The following is a 19,335-nucleotide window of genomic DNA, read 5'->3' on the forward strand; positions in this document are numbered from 1 at the left end:
AGCATCACCTTTCGATAAAAAAAAAATCGAAATTGGTTCACCCAGTAAAGTTATGAAGCTAACACACATGAGAAAAATACATTTGAATTTAGAACCTACTCCTTTTTTTGAAGGCGATTAAAAATAACACAAGGGCGTAGAACATATTTAATTTATATATATTATTAATGTGTTATAATTTTTTGATTGATAATGACACCGTATGATATAATCATCGATATTTACGCACGCGAGTTTCTTTGTTCGTACGAGAACACAAATGTATGTATGTATGTCACCTTGGACACCTACGAGGGTTGGCGGCGCTGACAGATTAAAAAGTACAGACCGCATTCCAATCGAGGCAGCTTCATGTACAGTGGATGTTATTGTAATGTAACAATCTAAAAATGTATGCAAATAAATATTGTTGATTGTAGTCTTTTGGACTATCTCTGAACTAATTATTATTAAAACAGTTCTTTTTTTTATTTAACTGTGACACGCACAATTAGATTTTTTTAAATAGCAACTGCATAGTTTCGTGCCGATTCGCCTCTGCGGAACCTACATTTCAAATAGGTGGTAGCTTCACTTTTAACACTAATTTAAATTATAGTTTGTAAGATGAATATTCGTAGGTGCTTTTGAAGCCTTTTTGAATAAACTATTAGCTTCACGTTTAACACTAATTACAATTATAATTTGTAAAATGAATATTCGTAGGTAGGTGAATAAACTATTTTGATTTATAATGTTGACCGTGGCCCTTAAGAATATCAGGCCACTAGTGACTATCGCAGACCGTAATATAGTTTGATGTTCCCAAAAATGCATCTTTAACATCTATTAAGCTTTCTAAGAGAAATAAATTATGTTAAAATAGAATTGGATTCCACTCAAAAAAATGTAAAAAAAAAAACTTTGCATAACGATCGTATCTTTTCTGTAGCACTATCAAAACTCCATTTTAAAGCTTTTGTCATGAAACAAGCAAGGTACTAAGTTACTTTCATATTAGTCGCATTGTCTCTTTGACAGACTTGTATTCAAAATTATACAATACCTTCTAATACGCAGTTTTTTATAAACACAATTGTTATCAAGGGAGACGGTATTAATGAGAACTTTATCAGATCTGTTCGAGTTAGTAGGAAGACATTTAAGTTAATTTAGATAACTGTGGCTCCTAAACCAACAACCTATTTTAATTTATATGAAGTAAACTGTTTTATTTGCTTTTATATTATATACGTACTCATGTGTTTGTTTGTGCGTGTTTGTAATAAAACTTTGTGTAATTATTTTAACACGTTGACTTCACGAGATGATTCAAATTTTTCTAATAATTATTTCAGGTTAAAAATATTATTACGTTAAGTATTTTTGAAAAAGATAGGCTTTAAAGTATTACCCGGGAAAAACTTAATAATGTTAAATAATAATCCTTGAAGTATCAAAATAATACCGCACGTGTTGTTATTATTATCTTTTGTAATAACACAATCAAGACAATTAAAATCGTAAACAAAATCGTAAGCATTAACAATAGCCTACAAATTAAATCAACATATGACCTCCGATTATATCTTTATATATTTCCTTAATTTAATTTTCGTCCGAAAGAAAAACAACTCTAAATTCAATCTAAATAAAGTATTTTTTTCTCTACTCAAGACCTTAGACATGTTACGTTGTATTCGTAATACGATAGATCTCACTAGAACCAATGTAAGGAAAAAGTGTTTGTTTCATAATAAAACAAGTAAGGTTACACGGTTAACCATGAACGCTCACAAGGTAAAGAATTTACTTTTAAATCTAACATGGAAAATTTCGAGAAGATTCCCAAAATAAATAAATAAAACAAACAGTACCAAACAAAATTTAATCCATTAAAAATATTTGATTATTTTATATCACTAAAGCAGAGCTGAGATACTAAAGTAAATAAAAAAATAAAAAATATATATTTAAATTTAAAAGAAAATAAATTACGTAATAATAAATAGTTAGCACCATATAGCCCACAACTGTCTAAACACAAACAGGTTAAGTCAGAAAGCAACCGAGAATGGTCGTTTTACCGTAATCAGTAGATCCAACACGTCACATTCCCACGAGCACAAGTGCCAAGTGAAAGTGTACAAAATATGCAAGTCGCGCTGCGCGGCCGCACGAGCCATTCGCGACCACAATTATCAATACTTTTTTTCCATAAAACAAAGCAAGGAAGCATTAATTACGATGTATCGCTACCACTATATCCGTTAAAATCTAAAAACCTTCGGGATGCCTTAAGGTCAAGAGTTGAAGATCTTTATCTCATAATAAATTTGCATCTGTCCGTTTAAATGTCAAACACTAAAGGCTGATCTATGACTATGTTTTGAACTATGATTGCATGATTGTTAGACAACATCTCATTAACGAGCAAAATACGACCTTGAGGAGACCGAAGTCTATATATACATAAACACAAAATGCGTTGACCGTTGACCGCTATAGAAAGTAAACAACTATGTATCCAGTGCGTACGACCTTCAAGGCCTTCTTCTCGAATTAACAAGCAAAAACACACCTTACCGTCGCATACGAAGTTTTAAATTATCCAAACATACGAATGGTGACTCAAAAAATTATAAAGAGCTACGACCTTGAATATTGGACCTTACCTCGTTGTTCATAAGGCACATTATGGACAACTTGGTCCCGTCTCGACAACTATCGTATCTAAGTCAGGCAGTCCCCCCACGTCGTGTAGCAGTGAAAGTGAACGGTGACGTGAATACGCGGAAGCGTAACGTAGTAGCTAAGGTGAAGGCTCGATATTCGCTTTTAGTTACTTGACGATAATTAAGCGAAATTGCCTATCAGGCACGCTTTCGTATGTTTTTTATGTTGGATCAAAACATTACCACTAATGCTTTTCTCGTAGGTGATCATAAACTTAGAAATGGATGAGAAGCCTTTAGACTGATTACAGTGACGATATTGTTTCGTTATTAAAAACATCGAGAAAGTTCGAACGTATGTTTCCGGTTACTCATACATGATTCAAACCCTAAAGATCAATGTTAAAAACGAACAAAGAAATACGCGAGGTCACCGCGCTGGGTGACACCGGCTATTTCGGCGTTAATCGCGAGTGCGTCGGGTGCTCTTGCGCAAGCCGTGTTCCAGATCCAATACTCTCGGTTTCGGCAAGCCAATGTCACGGACACTTTGCAAATGTTTTGTTTTTGTTTTGCTTTGATTCGAGTCTTTGAACATTCGTTCAATCCAAAATTTAACAATTTTTTACGATTTTAACAACCTTTAATAACGTTACACCGTGCATTTACGAGCAATTCATATGCCGTGATTTCCGCACTTTTTGCTCGACCAGTTGACCCTCGAAAACCAATCAATTTGGTGCATTCGAGTAATTATGTTTTCGAATACATTTTATGGTCATTACGATTTCAGATGACATTGAAAGTTACGTGATTCCTACTACCGTCCTTACCTTCCCTGACTATGGGTGTATCAAGTAAAGCATTGTTGTAAGCTCGAAATGATAAATTTAAAAGTACTTTAGAAACAAATGAGGCCATTAAGGTGGCTGAACATGTATTTAGATGATGAGATGCTTATAAATATAGAGTGACTAAAGAACCGTGAACATTGTTATGATTCAGCAAGTGTTGAGTAAGTTTTTGAACATCAATCATCAACAGAGAACTGTTTAAAAACCGCGCTTTTAAAGTAATCAAATAGGAACACATGAACATGGATTGTGCCTGTTGCGCTGGCGGTTGTGGGTTCGATTCCCGCACATGACAAAGATTTGTATTGGCCATACAGGTGTTTGCCGTGGTCTAGTTGTTTGTTCAGTCCTTGTGGGTCCCCACCGTGCCTTGGAGAGCACGTTAAGCCATCTGTCCCGGTTGTTATCATCTACGCCTGATAGCGATCGTTACTCATAGTAGGGAATATATTCGCCAACCCGCATTTGAGCAGCGTGGTGGATTGAGCTCTGATTCTTCCCCAACATGGGGAAAGAGGCCTATGCCCAATAGTGGGGATATTACAGGCTGAAGCGTAATATAAACACTTTTTTAAAGTATGTTTTGTAACATTAACAATAGTAAACATTCAACAAAAAACGTCGTGCATTGTGCACCAAAAACAATGAGGAAGGAAGGTGTAGCGGAAATTTCAGTCATGCATAAAGATCACAAGACGAAAAAACGAACCGGAATCAATCAAAGGCCTTCAACTGATAGGAAGCAAGGGCAAGCCCTTTATCGATAATAAAAAACATAATTATCGATAACGTCCAAATACAAATGTTCTCGCAAGGTCTCGGTCCTAAGTCAGTGGGTAAAGGTCAATGTTGCGTATTCAGTAATTCTTTAAGAAGTCAACAGCGTATTTGGAATTTTTTCCGTAATCGCTCCATGACATTGGGCACAATTTTGACGGTCAGCAAAAATCACTTTGACAATGAGCTTTACATTTCTTTGAACTGAACTAAAATAATACCTCTATTTAATCTGAAAGGACGAGATCATGGCCGAAGGTCGTACTGACTCACTATATGATATTGTCACCAAATTCAATTTATATAAGTATTCATATGACCGGAACCTTAAACTGTTGTAACTCGTGCTTTTATAATGCCTTTACTAATGAATGATGAATTTTATTATGCATGTCCAATTAAAACACACTTCCTCAATGCATTCTAATTTCCATATTATTTGAAGATTTTAAATTTTTCATAAAAAAAAAAAATTATCTTCCAACGAATTTTTCCGTTGATGTATTATTAAGTATGCAGTTTTATAAATCATAATTAATTCTAGAATTAAATATTTATAGATGTCCAATGTTGGCTACGATTTGTCTAGACGTTTTTCCCTCCATGAGGAAAGATGTCCAGCAGTGGAATGTCATAGACGGAATCGTAATCGTAATTGTAAGTCATAAAGACTTGTGTCATTTTATATTTATTTTAATTGGAGATTAATCTTTAACTCCTCTGTGTTTCTCCTTGTCTCACTTGTCCAGGAATGAGAAATTTATAAAATGTTTTAGTATCATTCAATGTAATCAACTAACGCTTTTATTCTACTTCAAAAATCACATGAATTAGAGTCTACAATGAAATTTATTACTAGCAATTAAAAAAGTAATTAACAATGAAAACTTAATCGGATTGATCGGTAACTTGGTAAGGAAAACAAGTAGGAAGTAAACAATTTATGCAATTTAATTTATTTTATGATACTTTTATTGTCCCCAATACTCATTTTTCCTATTCATAATCGTTAATTTAATTAATGTTTAAGCTTTTAAATTTTATATTACTGACTATACACTATTAAGTTAGCGTATAGCGAATATTTGGAATATACAATTATTTTATTTTGCACTAGTGCAGCAGTACACGGCATAATTATAATCTTTAAATGGAAAAGCCCGCGTCTTAAAATTTTCCTTTCACACCGTTCCTATATCTTACATACTGTACGCACCTTAGTACGAATTAATACGCAGTTCTCAAGATGAAATTTTAAACTTCCTTCGAACCAAGGACCTAAAAATTCATAATACATTAAATCTCAAAATTGAATCACAAAATTCAATCACAGTTACATTGACTAGAAACAAATTCATATAAGCTAATATTATTATAAGATCACAGACAATTCGACATATTTTATTTATCTTGAATAATTTTCCATACATATCGAATACATAATACATCATTCATTCCACATTTCAAACAAATCGCAATCCTTATCTCTCATTATCTGCCATCATCGTAAACTGCAATTGTGTTTCAAAGTAGTTTCAGCGCATGCGTAGGACGATGCGCATGCGAGGTTAATAAATGTCCGAGAAATATGTAAGCTCATTTATCTGTCGCCCTTTAGAATGTTCTCCTATTTGATTCTGGTCTATTCTTATATTAATGCATGCATAACATTGTACATTTAGGATGCTACTCAATTAAATTATTTATTTGAAAACAGTTACATTAATAAATGTTAAATTGAGACAAGTCTTGAAACAATTTGAGAATGGTAGCGTTGCATAATGCGAGCATCGTCGACGGCATGCGGGCGGGGACTGAACCGCGTGCGGCGCGCGGCGCCCGACGTCGACAGGCGGAAGCGTGCTCGCGCGCACCCGCACAAGGCTGCGCTCATGACCTCGCGTCGTCTTTGTCTAGCACTATCTAGCGTTTGTTTACCCGCGAGGCCGAATGCATCATACCTTCGAACGAGTACTTGAGTGCTAAATGGTTATTGAGACCATAAATTTATCTAGTTTCTTTTCAAGAAGCCTTGTAGATAATTGACGCGATAAATACAGATGCTGAGGCGCGATACCGATTCGTTTTTAAGTTGAAGTCGACGAGACAATGAAGAAACTTTAATGATTTTTCACTGAGAGCTTTGTTTATAAAATTTAGTTTTGTTTAACTGGAATTACCTTCACGGAGCGAGGATAAAGCGATAATGTCGAGGTCGGATAATTATTTTCATTGTTCGGAGCGAGATATCGAATTAATTACCGAAATTCTGGTAATTGCGTCTTCGTCTTAACTTCCCCTGTATTTAACGAAATGACTTCACTTCATTAAGTGCTTGTAAAATGTATTTAACATAAATTGTCTGTTAACAGGTAATGGTGTGGAAATACTGACCTTGGCGAATGTATGATTACTCAGCCTCAGTGTGGTGTAAGTACATGTTATTTTTCATAAATTAAATAAATCAAACAAACCTTAACAAGTTTAAATTGTATAGAAATATTGCATTCGTAAAAATCTTAATTAGTACCGCTTCAAATATCAAGTAAATTGAAAAAGCTGAAACTGGAGCAATTGCGGGGCACCTGCTGCTAAAAGAAACAAAATACCGAAAACTGGTCCAGAAAACCAGTTCATATTAGTGTCTGAAACGTCTGTATATAGACGGGGTAAGGGTGACGGAGTTTTCGTGACGACAACACAAACGTACAGCTCACCGAGTAGTAAGTAGCCTCCTTGTTGTTGCCGACCTTGCGTTACTATACATTTCGGGGTGAGCCGCCTCACACCTTTGACGTTCTTGTAAAAACACAAGTAAAAAAAACCACGTAAAAACTACGTTCTATATTTGTCAGCATCAGATTTGATCTGCGATAAATTAGACACCGATAATAACTCGGTAATACAACGAGCCACCGACGAAATATTCTACGATAATAACTACGAACAAAAAGTAATATAAAGAAAAAAAAAATTGACCAAGAATTATTGAGACAAAAAGTTCGCTAAGGTCGAATATTTTATCGTCGACCGTAAATCCTACGCAACATTTTAAAAATCGTATCATTTCTTTAATCATGTTCACGCATCACCGAGACCTTGGACCATACACCTATTTATATTTTCCGGTATTAAAAATAAACGTATGACCAAAACACAAATAAACAACATTTTAACTGATACTGTATCTTATCGTTTCGAAATGGATTCCACATACAATAAACTAGACGAGTTTCATGGCAGCGAGAGGCATTTAATTATTATCTAGGTATTGAAATATTCGGTGAGCCAAGGCGAACACCAAAAACGACTAATGACTGATAAACGGATTAATCATTAAATATATGAGGAAGTGTACGGCGCACGATTCGTCCTAGCCGGCCCTTGTTCGATCAACACAACGAAACTTCGACTCGTAGCGACAGACACACACAGACGTATACGGTATATGGCAATGAGATAACTGACATCACAGCAAGGTCTCACCACTCGATACCATCAGCAAGTACATAAATCATAATTTAAAAACAAAATAACGCTACGTTAAATTTAAATTGTTAAAAATATATACATCGTATGGTAGGTACTACACAAAGCTAAAGTTTTCTATTATTGACTTGGCGCAAAAAGTTATACCTTGACTACGCAACTGGATTTTGATACTTTTTTAAACTTAGTCTTTAAATAATTGTTCTTCGTTCCCAAAGAAGCCAATGAAACGCAACCGCGTAACCTTGAAACATCAGGGTTACAAATGTTGTCATTCTTCAAACAAAACTTGAGAGATTCCTTAAAAACATTTGCAACAGAAACCCTAGAACACAAACAGCGCTTTTTCTTTCGTTGGAAGTTGAATCATAGGCCTAAAATACTTTAATATAAAGGTCAGAACAAGGACATATAGTGTGGTGTGAGCTTAAGAATAACTAATATTTTAAAAGTAATGGAAATCTTTTTTATTATTTTTTGTTGCTGACGCTACACACGTGCAACACGCATGCGCGTAACACGCAGTATGACAGCGTCTCGCCTGCGGCTCGCGACAGGCGGCGGCCTTCGAAGCCGGAGCACCACTGAATATTTTTAACGTAATATGACTGATATGGCCGCGCATATACATTATTTCGACTTGGTATCAGACTGAAAAAATTATTTTTCCTTTAAAATTTATAAATGATAACGATCAACTACCCAATCATCAATAATGATAAGACAGTCAAAGTTATAATTTCAATTTGAATAAATGAAACTTGTAAACAAATGGTATCTACGATTGTAAACCGAGTGTTAGATATATTCCTATTCATTATGGAATTCGATTTTCTTTTGTTTTTTGCAAATTTTAATTAAAACTCACAACACAAAGAGCACAAAAGCAAACGTTTTTCTGTGTCAATCAATATATATTTTTCTACTAATCTTTTCTACAATCCTTGGTATTCGTGATAATTTTCAAATTAATTTATTCATTACGGCTCTTATTACAGTATATATATTTCTCTAATTCAAAAATATTAGACAAATGATTCATGATATCATAAATCGCAGTACGGTTGACGTTTTAAGCTGAACGTACGACTCGCAGAAAACGCCTATGGTAAAATCATCAATTACTTTTGTCTGTTCATGAAAATTTATAAACACTATAGAAAATTGTTAGTATTCAACAGGAAATACGCGACTATATGAAGTCTAAATGACCTCGTTTTATATTTTGATATCTCTAGGTTATTGTAGAATTAATTTGGTTTTTATTACTCGTCATTCTCATAAAAACTTTGGTCCTCAAAATCATAAATTAGTCAAAATAAAGAATTACTTTACTAGTATTAAACTACACATTAACTGTAATAACAAAGACTACATTTCTACATTATAACGCAACACGGTATATCTCTTGATTTGATTTTAGGATTTTATACAGCTAGGCTGAAAATGATAGCTCCATAAGCTCTAAACAAAATTAAAAATTCAACAATATATTCTACTATTTGTACCCTGCGCGCGTTGCTACGCTTTTTTTTTTTTTGGTCATGTCAACTCCGAAACCTTTACGGGCTCATGCACAACACTTTGCTGAAGATCATGACATGATCAAACGCATAGTTTACAGAAAAACATTATATATATATAGATTCCATGTTAATTACGCGTTCTAGTTTTAAGAAAAATATCCCGCTAAATTCAATGAGTGACAGATGCTAGTTTAGTCGCATTTTGAAAATACACATTTAGGCAACGCTAATGACATCAGAGATCATTTTATTCTTTTTAAAAAACAGAAAATGCGATTAGCCTCTTTTAAAATATTTCTAACCAGCACTTCTTTCATCACTAAACTACATGGCTTTGGATACATTTTCAAATTCAGAATTTTGTATTGTTATGCTTCTTATTCGTTTTTTTATCTATAACAAATATTTGTTAATTTGTCACTAAGAGTATTTTAAATTGTTATTATACCACTTCTAATATTAAGCTTAGCAATATATCCGAATTATACTAGTGCTAATCAGTAATCCCAGAATGGTTTTAGTTCAGATCAAAGTAGAACCAGAATTCATTTTCAGTAAGTTTTGTTACCTTAACGTCGCTGCGTGTATCTTTAAAATCTAGATTCACCAACGTAGGGTAGACTGGGTACGGTTGTGCCAGGGTACGGTAGTGACAGTCGTTATAACCGCGAAACTATACGGAATACGGGGAAGAGTGTAAGACAAAAAAGAAGCGCGATGCATCTCTACACATGTTGCCCAGTATTGCGTTAGCTAGTGCCCAACGTAAAAAAAAGCAGGAGGCCACATTGCTTTTCAGCAGCCAAAAGTAAGTTTTTTTGTTCAGATTCTTTTATTATTTACTTTTATTGGTATACATATATACTATAGCAAATATTTTTTTGTTATCAATTGAATATTAGTAGTTAATTACAAATGATTAGTTTTTACGTAGATAATTTAGGTTACTTATGGTGTTTTATTGTATTCAGAAGTATGCGTTGGGTACGGTTGTGACAAATGTAGTGGGTACGGTTGTGACATATATTTTTTTATGTTTTTGCTTTTAGATGCCCAGAAAACGCTTGCTAAAGACCAAAAGAGCACGGTTTGATATTTGTAGGATGCTTATGATGAAGTAAAACGTGGGAATTCTATACGGAGAGCTGCAGAAATGCATAATATTAATCGCATGTCGTTGTTTCGATACATTCGTTAACGTGATGAAGTCGGTGCGAATCACGATGTAAACAGCATCAGCATGGGATATGCAGCTCATAATAAAGTATTTTCTAAGGAGTAAGAAGAGCTATTATCAATATATATCACACGTTGCGCGTAAATAAATATTATTTGGCCTTATTAAAAAAGAGGTACGAAAACTGGCCTTTGAACTGACAAATAAATACAACATAAACCGACCTGCTACTTGGGATGAGAATGAGATGGCTGTTATTATAATACCGTTAAATAGTTTAATAGTTTTATAGTTACCGGTAATTTAAATTTAGTTAACATTTTGACTGATTTTATGATTTTGAAGAAGATGGTGATAATAACATCAGATGTTGCAGTGCCTTATTAATTATAAGAGTAGACTTAATTTAATTTGATTTATAACTGTAAAACTTTATATAGAAGAAAAGTATTTTGTGTTATGTTAAACATTTCTAAGAATAAAAGCCATTATAAACCAATTCTGTGAATATTTATGTCTGTCACTACTGACCCCAACCACTGTCACAACCGTCCTTGGGGTGTGGTCGGTTGTGACACTTTTCTTTTTTTTTCAAATTTGATGCTATAACTAATACAACGTACTTTGAGACAAAATGTCAGTATTTTTATGTGGACATATATACAAGCTACGATTTAAGTAATTTTTGTCTCAACTAACTAGTAAATTAACAAAATTATTGGCGGTCAAACCTCAATTGTCACAACCGTACCCAGTCTCCCCTACTTTGTTATATCCTAACATAACCATATTTCGAATATACTGGATTAGTTTTTCAATCCTATTTAAATACATGCGTCAGTTATTTGAGTTTAAAGTTTAGATATGGACGTACTCGAAAAGATTGTTGAGAATTATACAAAGACCTGTAATTTCCCGCGAAATATCGCGGGAATTTAGTGAGACTTATATAGCTTTCGTATTTCGTTCACAATTTCATGGGTTTTAATTTTACTTTTTGTGCAAAAATTTAAATTTCAATCTAAAATAAAAGTAGATTAACTTACTCTTTATAACTTTAGCTATCGGCCAGTTTAAGGAGAGTTCAAATTGAATCGTTTTAGAGAAAAAATTTAATTTATAATTACAGCACCAATTTTATGAAGTTTTATTATTAATATTTTGTTTTATGTATGTTTGTGATTTTGTGTGCCATTATTTTATGCAACTTTTCTCTTTGTCCGCAATTGACTGTGAATAATCGCTCCATTCTCTAATATTCCCTTAGGATATTTTTTAGTACATAATCCCAATATCAGCTTTACGATTTCACCCGGGGAGTGAAATAAAGTATCAGTGGAAACGGGCTGTCTGAATTAGATACATTCATCGTGTTCCCTTTCTCTTTGTTTATCAGTAACAGCGACTTTCATCGGCTCTCTTACACTGCATTGTGGTTGTCAGCCAGCAGTGGTACTAATAAAACAATCTGAGAGAGCAACGCGATGTCGTAAAAAACATAACTTTAAAAATTACAAGAGCTCTCAAATCGAAAATAAATTGAAACGAAAACGAAATACGATATTAATATAGTTCGCGGTAGAAAAAACTTAATTATCCTAAACGTTCGTTCTTAACTTAGTTTGTTTACGATTATACGATTTTACAAAACGTAAAACCATCTTTGTAATATTTAAATTAAAATTCAAGGTAAAGACGGGTCGGTTCACGTTTTTATTTATACTTATACAACAATTGCGAGGTCGAAGATATAATTAAAAGTTAACATGTACATAAAATAATTGATATAAATAATGAAAAGTTACCGAAAAGGTCACGTGCTTAAATTGTAGAAGAATAAGGGAATAGCATTATGATATGAATCGCGTAATTAAAAAATTCTTGTACGGATATAGCAGACAAATTGCAAGCTCGCGGCCACTAATAGACGCCGCGCAAGCGAAACGGATGACGTAGCAAGCGCTGCCGTCGGACAAGGCTCTTCCTAGACCTTTTTCACTGAGTCACTGGGCATTTCTGTTTTACACACACGGCAAATACTTCCATAAGGTTGACTGCTCAAGTGGTATATAACGTTTTACAAGTTTGTGGCGCTTTATCTCTACGATTACATATATCGATTACCATGTCTACATATTTAGTTAATACTGAGACAGCAATTTCTGTCACACTGCTATAACGTTTGAAAACGTATTTATTTATTATAGGTATTGTACTATTAAATGTTTGTTTTTTCTTTTATAACGATAGAATGGACACATTCAAACCTCCCTCCCTTCAGCCTGTAATATCCACTGCTGGGCATAGGCCTCTTTCCCCATGTAGGAGAAGGATCAGAACCTTCCTCGATTTTGTCGTTTAAGATTAGTTTTATCCGAAGAAATATCATACACATTTGTTGAATCATTTAACAATATCAGATAAGAATGTCTTGAATATAAAAAGTAATAAATTTTCCAGCAGTTATGACCAACGGTTCGTGTATAGATAATGGAGCGTCTATTTCGGCGCAGTATCCTCTGCAGGCGGCCAGTGGGCGAGTTCCGGGTTGGCAGCGAGCCAGATGCGCAAAGGATGCACAAACGCCCTTTGTAGTTATGATGGGAAATACTAGTTTAGACGTTATAGCAACAGTTCGTTACAGAAAATTTACTGTCTTAGTTCTATTTTTCTGGAAATTTCCGTGAAACAACTTTCAGAACTACGAAATTAGCTCGATATCCTCTAAAAGAATGTTTACCAAAGCCGATGCTTTTAATTGTACATGAATGGTACAGACAAACTTTCATTCCTAATTCAGGCTAATGCATGTTTATTTTTTTGAACATGAGTTGATGCTAGATTGACAATCAAGTCGTTAAAGTTTTTCTTGGTTCTTTAATGTTGGTATTTCGATAAAACGTACCCAAATTATTTGAAACCATCAATCTATCTCAAACCCAATACCGTTTATCATCAAGATCGCGAAAGTAAAAATATGAAATTACATATAAGGCAGTTCTATTATCTTACCTTAATCCTCAACCGTTGATCAACACAATCTTTCAGGGCTCCGAGAGGCCCTCTCATCGTTTCCATGCGTGTCATGATATTTTTCACCTTTTTCATACCTCTTGTCGTTGGTACGAGACCTGAGAATACAAAAAATACTATAAGTATATTCTTCTACATGACTTTTTTATAGATGCCTCTGTCTTCCGCGTTGAGCCCTTTCGCATTTTAGATATACAAATCTGATTCTTACGAGTATGTACGACTACACACGATTTATTGCGACTCTTTGAGTACTATGGTATTTCTTCTTCTAGTATCGATCGTACACGAGTGAGTAGCTTTGTCGCAGACGTACGCGTTTGTATGAAAATTAATCGCATTTTTATTTTTATTTTTTCGGCTTTATGAAATTTTTAATTGTTATTATTATTATTCTTGAAATGGCTCCCATGCGGATTCGCCCATATCAGAGTATTTAACTTTGCTTTATTTGGAGTTATAGTGGGAGTACAAGTTCAGTTCCAATTCGCGCACAAGTTTGCCTGAAAGAAAAGTTAACTTGCCTAAGACAAAAACACACAAAGATATATAAATATATAATAGTAAATATATACTTGGAATAGTTAACTTTTGTTAGATATCTCCATCACGTTATAGTTTTATATTGTTAGTTTCAATGAAAGTGCATAAAGAAGTTATAAACAGAAAACACACATTAATAACTTATCTTAACTTTTGACAAATGTCAATTTACATTTATACTACCCACATAAGCTGGTATCAATTCTAAATTTAAAAAATATATATCAAAAAATAAATAAATGTTACTACTGTAACGAAATTACTTATTTGTGTCGAAAGCACTTAATTAATTTGGATGATTTCATAGTTTAAACATCACGACGCAATTGTTATTTTTTGTAATTGAAATTTCTATGAATATTTATAAGTCACGCATATGCAAGGTAAGACAATTGAGACTTACTTATATTATTACGTTGAAGAAATTGTTTTTTTTTTTTTGATTATTTAAGAAACCCTGTATACATCATCATTTCAGCCTATTGCAGTCTACAAGTTCGCGCAAAATCCTGTATACTCTACACCTATTTTAAGTACATTCTTGTCTTGGAAAGCGGAATAAATATAGTTACAGCCTGTAATACATCACGTTTCGGCTACTAATCATTACACCAGTAGCACACTCGTGAGTACAACATTACAACAGCATTGAGATATCGGTACACTTAGCCACTAACAGTTTAATTTACAACTACAGTAAGTTCCCTTAAATTCTCTGGGCCTATTTCACAACTTGTGGATAACGCTATTTGATGGATGACAATATCCAATAGATAAAAGTTTTTGTTATATTATCCTTTTTTACCATCGAATTTCACTGTATTTATGAGATATTTCCATTCGCAAAAATTAATCCAGCAGTTGTTGTTTATTAATTGAGGTGAAACCGATTCTGCCTCCTGCCTTCAAAGTCTAATCCTAACATATTTGAGGGATAATAATTGTTTTTTTTATTCCACTAGGTCGGCAAACAAGCGTACGGCTCATCTGATGGTAAGAGATTACCGTAGCTTATAGACGCCTGCAACACCAGAAGCATCGCAAGCGCGTTACCGACCCAATCCCCAATCCCCCCAGGAGCTCTGGTCACCTTACTCACCAACAGGAACACAATACTGCTTGAAAACAGTATTATTTAGCTGTGATCTTCTGTAAGGTCGAGGTACTACCCCAGTCTGGCTGCTCCATATTTTGAGCAGGAAATTCCTGCTGTGCCCTATCTCAAAAAAAAAAAGAGGTGAACCAGGCCCTTAGTATCTTAAATTTTCACGTAATTACTCTCTCTATTCATCAGTTCAGAGGTCAGGTCGAAACATCGGATACTATCTACACCTGTTTTATTGCTGGAGATAAAACCTCACTTAATTAGCATTAACGGAACATAATTTACTACATTACAATCTTAATCAAAGTTTAACCTGGTATCTCTAGCTAGAGTTTATGTGTGATAAACTAAGCGATCTAAGCTATCGAGCGATAAGGCCGCCTTTCTTTTTTCTTTACAATTCTGTATTAAATTACTCTAATATAATATATATAATGTGGTGTACAATAAGGAATAAACGCTTCAGCCTGTAATATCCCACTACTGGGCATAGGCCTCTTTCCCCATGTAGGAGAAGGATTAGAGCTTAATCCACCACGCTGCTCCAATGCGGGTTGGCGGATATATTCCCTACTATGAGTAACGATCGCTATCAGGTGTACATGATAACAACCGGGACCGACGGCTTAACGTGCTCTCCGAGGCACGGTGGGGAGACCCCACAAGGACTGCACAAACAACCAGACCACGGCAAACACCTGTATGGCCAATACAAATGTTTGTCATGTGCGGGGATCGAACCCGCAATCGCCGGCGCAACAGGTGCAATCCATGGCTGTAACCGTTGCGCCAACTCGGTGTCGAGGGAATAAATAAATAAATTAAGCTATTAGGGATTTAAGAAAATGTACGAAAACGTAATATATAAAACCATCAAATGATAAATTCATAGCGAAAATCCAATAAAAACAGTATCTTGATCTGATTTCCAGATTTACTATTAAAATCTTAAAATCTTTTTATTTTCATTTTATATTAGTAGTTAAAGCAAGCAATGGTAAAGCGATAGTAATATTTTTATAATTAACTTACTGTAATAGACTTGCGATCACAGAGTAAACCATTAACATTAATATAATCAATATTAAAATTAGTATTTTGAATTTGTTAGTTTGTTCATTATTGTGGAGAGAGTTTTAAACGTTGCTCTCGGAGCGAACTCCACAGTACCACGTATCACAAGGCCATTTAATGAATTATTATTATTATATTCAGCCTGTAATGTCCCACTACTGGGCATAGACCTCTTTCCCCATGTAGAAGGATCAGAGCTTAATCCACCACGCTGCTCCAATGTGGGTTGGCGGATATATTCCCTACTATGGGTAACGATCGCTAGATTTACAACACATCTATTGTAATTGTGTTATCTAACTGTAAAATTGCTGGTAAACCTTAAATAAATAAAATAAAAGTATAAAATAAGAGAGTTTTTTAAAAACAGATTTTAAAAAAAATGTCATAAAAAATGTGAGTGTGTTTTAGCTATTTGTGGTTTTCAACTAAAATATCAAAATCACACAATAACACAAATAACATTTAAGGGAATGTTAATTTAAAAAAAAGGTTTTTATTTATTTCTAATCAAACGATAAATTTTGCTATAATCATTTTAATATAATTAGGCTGTGTGGTTACGGCAGCAAAGAATATAGACACCCTCTCTCTTCCCGTGGGTAAGAGGCGACTAAGGGATAGCGCAGTTCCACTACCACATTGGAACTTAAAAAGCCGACCGACGGCGGGATAACCATCCAACTGCTGGCTTTGAAATACACAGGCCGAAGATGGACAGCAGCGTCTTCGGTGCGACAAAGCCAGCGTCCATGCCCTGCGGTCATCAACCCGCCTGCCCAGCGTGGTGACTATGGGCAAAACACATGAGTTCACGCCATATTTGGCGCGAATTTGTGGAGGCCTATGTCCAGCAGTGGAGTGCGATAGGCTGATTATGTGTTTGTGTGTGATAAATTTTGTTATGATACGTTGACGATAACCTATATAAACTTTAGTCTCCCGTTTTAAAGATGGAAGTGCTAAAAAAGACTAAAAATGTAATCAAAAGGTTCAAAACAAAGTTTTATAGTTTTTTTTTAAATTTCTAACAAGTCAACACCGCGTGTTGCCAGGTTTAATTAAAAAGAAAGTAAATATAATCCATCGGTAACGATTTTATAGCTGGCAACAACGCGAAATTCTCTTTACGATGTTTTCACAGGTGTTTTTTCATTACATCGAAAACACAGAGCAACGACTCTTGAAAACACGTCAACCTCCTTTGAGTACTACACAAATATAGCAAGGGTTATACAAAACATACGGTGTACTGAAACACGACGAAGGTTATATATATATTTTGTTAGTAAATACAAAGTGCAAATATATACAGCAAATACTATTAAAGACAATATTTTTGAACAAATTGACAGTCAAATGTTAATTGTTCTGCCAACATACGATAATGACAAAACGATTTATTCTAAGTACTTTAGGTTATTACTCGATGTAAAAAAGTACTTATTATGAATGCCGAAATGTCTTTCAGGTGTGTCTTTAAAAAACTTTTTTTCTTTGTGTCTTTCTAAGTAGACCTATATACGACTAACGAAATAATATTTTTAAACGCAAGATAAGGCGCAATTGCGTACGAGCGTTCACTAATTCGGTCAAAGATCTCACGAACAAAAACATCTGACAAAAAAATACTAATGCGATAATTTAAAAAAAGACAGTGTTGTCAGTGTAACATGATACGTAACATAGTAATAAATCTATGCAGCTCTCGCGCCGAGGTACCAGGGAGGCATAGCTTGCATGCGGTCGCCGATCGCGAATTACTTTCACTCGACTATCCCCGGGCGGTGACCGCGCGCGGGGTCGTCGGCCGCCGCCGAGCGCGGGAAACGCCGCCATCGTGCCATTCAGAAAAGCGCGCCATGTTTACACAGATGCGCGCCGAAACGCATTGCATCACTTCCGTTTGCGTTCCGTTTCGTACACGTTACGCGTACGTAACACGTGCCGATTTACTAGTCTAATTGATAATTCGGTTTAACGTTTTTATCTTTGCTCTGTGGACTTTACTTTTAATTACAATATGAATAGTGTCACTCAAGAAGAATTATATTATATATTTTTATTTTTTATTTTTGTTACTCAAATTTAAAAAATAAAATAAAAATAGTAAATAAAAAAAATCCGATTTATCCATAATCTACTTATTTAAATTAACAGTCAGTCAGTTTATGTAACGCAATGCAGTACACGCAGATAAATGTAACTAAGATAAGATGAGGCAGACCCGGCGCACGCGCAGACGTTCGCTCGACATCACGATAGCACGCGACTATTGTTACTTAACTCAATTCGAAATTAATATAAACGTTATCTAATACTTAAGATTAATAATTTAATGACAATAATTAAAATCCTATCTAAATCAACAGATATAATTATAATAGCATAAAGCTGCACTTTTTATTTATAAATCTAATATATTTTTAATCTCTATAAATATATTATAGCAATGTAAAAGATTTCGAGCGTTATGCGTATTTTTTTTTCTCAGCAATGAATATCCAGGGGTGTCAATGACCGATGCACCGGGGTGCAACGCAGATAGCATGCGTCCCACTCATGAGAAAAGCGGTTATGCAACATGCTCACGCGAAAGTCTCCGTACGCCGTCGATCTTCGATGACATGAACGCATCGACATGACATTATAACTCAATTTATATACTTTTTTTTTACTTGACAAATGTCAACGTAGGCTCAAGTTGGCAACTATGTTCCGACTCTCTCCTATTTATCTAAAACGCTTGCTTGAGAAATATACCCTTAAATGGGACAATGTAGTTTCTATGATTCAAACTGCTAGGCTATTAAGATTCTTAATTTGGATCGTGTTAATAATGAGAACAGTCTTATACGTTAAGTGTTCAGTGATTTAAATTCAAATATATCTGACAAAAAAAAACTCTTATATATTCTAACTAAAAATGCTAGGAACAAGACTAGACTTGATATAGTTTTATGCGTTTTCTTTTACGTGACACAGAATCTTTGTCATTTGCAACTGGATGAAACGAAAATGCGTCACGATACAGGAAGAAATACATAAATGTACAGGAAATAATGAGATAAAATACGTTACTCCTCGTTTTTCATTGCGCTTA

The 19,335-nt window shown here is 34.5% G+C and overlaps 1 protein-coding gene across 1 annotated transcript in view; it reads right to left on the minus strand.

Moving 5' to 3' along the window:
* LOC123666571 (U7 snRNA-associated Sm-like protein LSm11) overlaps nucleotides 1-19,335 on the minus strand; it is a 41,138-nt gene that overhangs the window by 12,598 nt on the left and 9,205 nt on the right. The window contains exon 2 of the mRNA XM_045600680.1: nucleotides 13,490-13,608. Within this exon, the coding sequence (XP_045456636.1) occupies nucleotides 13,490-13,608 (119 nt within the window). The remainder of the gene's footprint in view (nucleotides 1-13,489; nucleotides 13,609-19,335) is intronic.

The sequence above is a fragment of the Melitaea cinxia genome, chromosome 2 (genome assembly GCF_905220565.1).
Source record: "Melitaea cinxia chromosome 2, ilMelCinx1.1, whole genome shotgun sequence".
In the NCBI taxonomy this organism is placed as follows: Eukaryota; Metazoa; Arthropoda; class Insecta; order Lepidoptera; family Nymphalidae; genus Melitaea; species Melitaea cinxia.